Source organism: Austrofundulus limnaeus, unplaced genomic scaffold (genome assembly GCF_001266775.1).
Source record: "Austrofundulus limnaeus strain Quisiro unplaced genomic scaffold, Austrofundulus_limnaeus-1.0 Scaffold968, whole genome shotgun sequence".
NCBI lineage: Eukaryota > Metazoa > Chordata > Actinopteri > Cyprinodontiformes > Rivulidae > Austrofundulus > Austrofundulus limnaeus.
Window position 1 is genome coordinate 89,523 of NW_013953370.1, and position 2,151 is coordinate 91,673.

Sequence of the window (2,151 nt, forward strand, 5' to 3'; positions counted from 1 at the left end):
GATGTACACAACACTCATTTTAGAGAATCATCAGTATACTTTAAGAGTGCTATTTTGGAACAACTAAAATTTAATACTAAATATACTTTAGTTGTCTTTAAGTTGTACAAAAGCACAATTTTAAGTGTATTAAGTATACTTTTAAATACTAAAATGGAACAAATTCAAATATACTTAGTACACTTTAAGTTTATAGCTTTGTGTATACACTTAAAGTGTACTAAGTTTATTTTAAGTTGTTGCATTTTTTTAAACCTGGGTGTGCATTAAATACATTCACATTTTACTAAATAACATAGCCAATATGCTAACAAATAAATGTACAAACTGTAAATATACAAAATATTTATTAACAATATGCTTGTAAAATTATCACAATAAAACTACACATTTATGGAAAAAACTGATACACTTTCTGTTAACAGATTGTGTTTGTGTCAAAGTGTAACAAGACTGAAAACAACACAATGTTGTAAACTGAACCTTTATGTATTAATACAGCAGAAAAAGAGAGGAAATGTTCTATCAAATATATTAAATGAACAGAACTAATTATTACATTTAGAAAACTTATAAACTGTTCTACAACTCCATATTTATGTGCTCATTTTATGTTTGTTTTATCCTGGGAGACTGTTGTGTAATTATTTGTACATAACAACAAATCTGTTAGTCATATGTAAAGAGGTAAACTCTATTAGGTGTAAACCTTAAAAGAAATAAAGTACACAACTGTTTTTAGCCCATGCCTTACACGGGAGTGACAACGCACAACACGCTCTGCACACAGGCTTAACAATGTTAGCAACATGCTAGCTCACCACCGACACCGGTGCACGTTATTCTGAGCATTTTGGAGCCGACACTGTCCAACACGGACATTACATTCATCCCAGAGGATTGTTTTATTGACACGGTGTAAGCACCAAAAAAAACAAAGGAAAAAAACAGGTTAAATTAGCTGCTGAGTTTAGGCCGCGCTCCGACACCGGTGGCTAGTAGGTAAGGCATGGGACAAACGATCTACTGCGGCCGGCTAAGCTAGTTTAGCTTGTTAGCATTAGCCTAACACATGCTGTTTGAGCAAAGTGCAGCACAGGTCTTCATGTGGAATGAACCCTTACCTTTTCACGATACCAGTTTTGATTTTCATTTGCCGTATTCTCGGATCAGCCATGGTTGTAACTGGGAGGTAACTGGGGATGAGCTGAACTCCAGTCCTAACAAGCAGCTCACAGATGAATCGATCAGTGGAGTGGATCGATCAGTGGAGTGGATCGATCAGTGGAGTGGATCAGTTTTGACTTGTCAGGTCTGAGTGACAGGGCGCACTGCTAATCTGTCTGGATAACAACCCATGTTTTCTGGGACTGCACAGTTAGTCAAACCTTTTTGTGTGACCTTCATTTGCTGTTTAATAATAAATTTAATACCCCAGTTAAACTGGATGGAAAACATGTTTTATTTGATGTTTTTGAATTAGATTTTAAAATGTCTGAGATAAAATATGTCATGAACTTTCTTTTCTATTAGCTAAATTCCACATTCATGCCAGCAAATTTGCCAAAGAAAAGCCCAATTTCACTGTTTTTAGGACCTATTTGAACTATTTTTTTGGACTAATTGAAACTGCACTAATTCGAAAGCTATAAAACTAAAAAAATATGTGAAAATTTTAAGTTATAACCTTTTGTTTTGTCTTCTGCTTATTTTGTTTTTGCTTTTTTTTAACCTGTTACTCTCTCACTCTTTGAGTATATTACTGTTTTTGAATGTATACTGCTATTTTGTAAAAGAAGTTTATTAAAAAACATTTATTTCTACTTTTTGAATCGGCTTGTAAGACGTGTCAACATCTTTAATGACTGAAGTAAAACAAGGAAATCAGTGAGGCCATGGGTTTACTTTATAGAACCAGACAGTAGTTATGTTAACAATATTCTTCAAAAAAGTTTTTATTAATGTTACCAAGAATATACAGTATATCTCGGTTTTAAGAGAAGCAAAACAACAATAACAGGCAATACATATATAATTCTGTAACAACGTCTTCATTTTACAGTAACCAACACCAGATAGATCAAGTCAGGTAAATCTACTTTTATTTGTTTCACAATTTCTTTTTTATTTAGTCTTTGCACTTTACTGTAC

The 2,151-nt window shown here is 33.2% G+C and overlaps 1 protein-coding gene across 1 annotated transcript in view; it reads right to left on the minus strand.

The window, feature by feature from the left end:
* The window catches only part of tbca (tubulin cofactor a), a 23,355-nt gene extending 22,123 nt beyond the window's left edge, over nt 1-1,232 (minus strand). Inside the window, exon 1 of the mRNA XM_014029898.1 lies at nt 1,125-1,232. Coding sequence (XP_013885352.1) covers nt 1,125-1,177 — 53 coding nt within the window. The 5' untranslated portion in view covers nt 1,178-1,232. The remainder of the gene's footprint in view (nt 1-1,124) is intronic.
* Nucleotides 1,233-2,151: the final 919 nt, after the last annotated feature.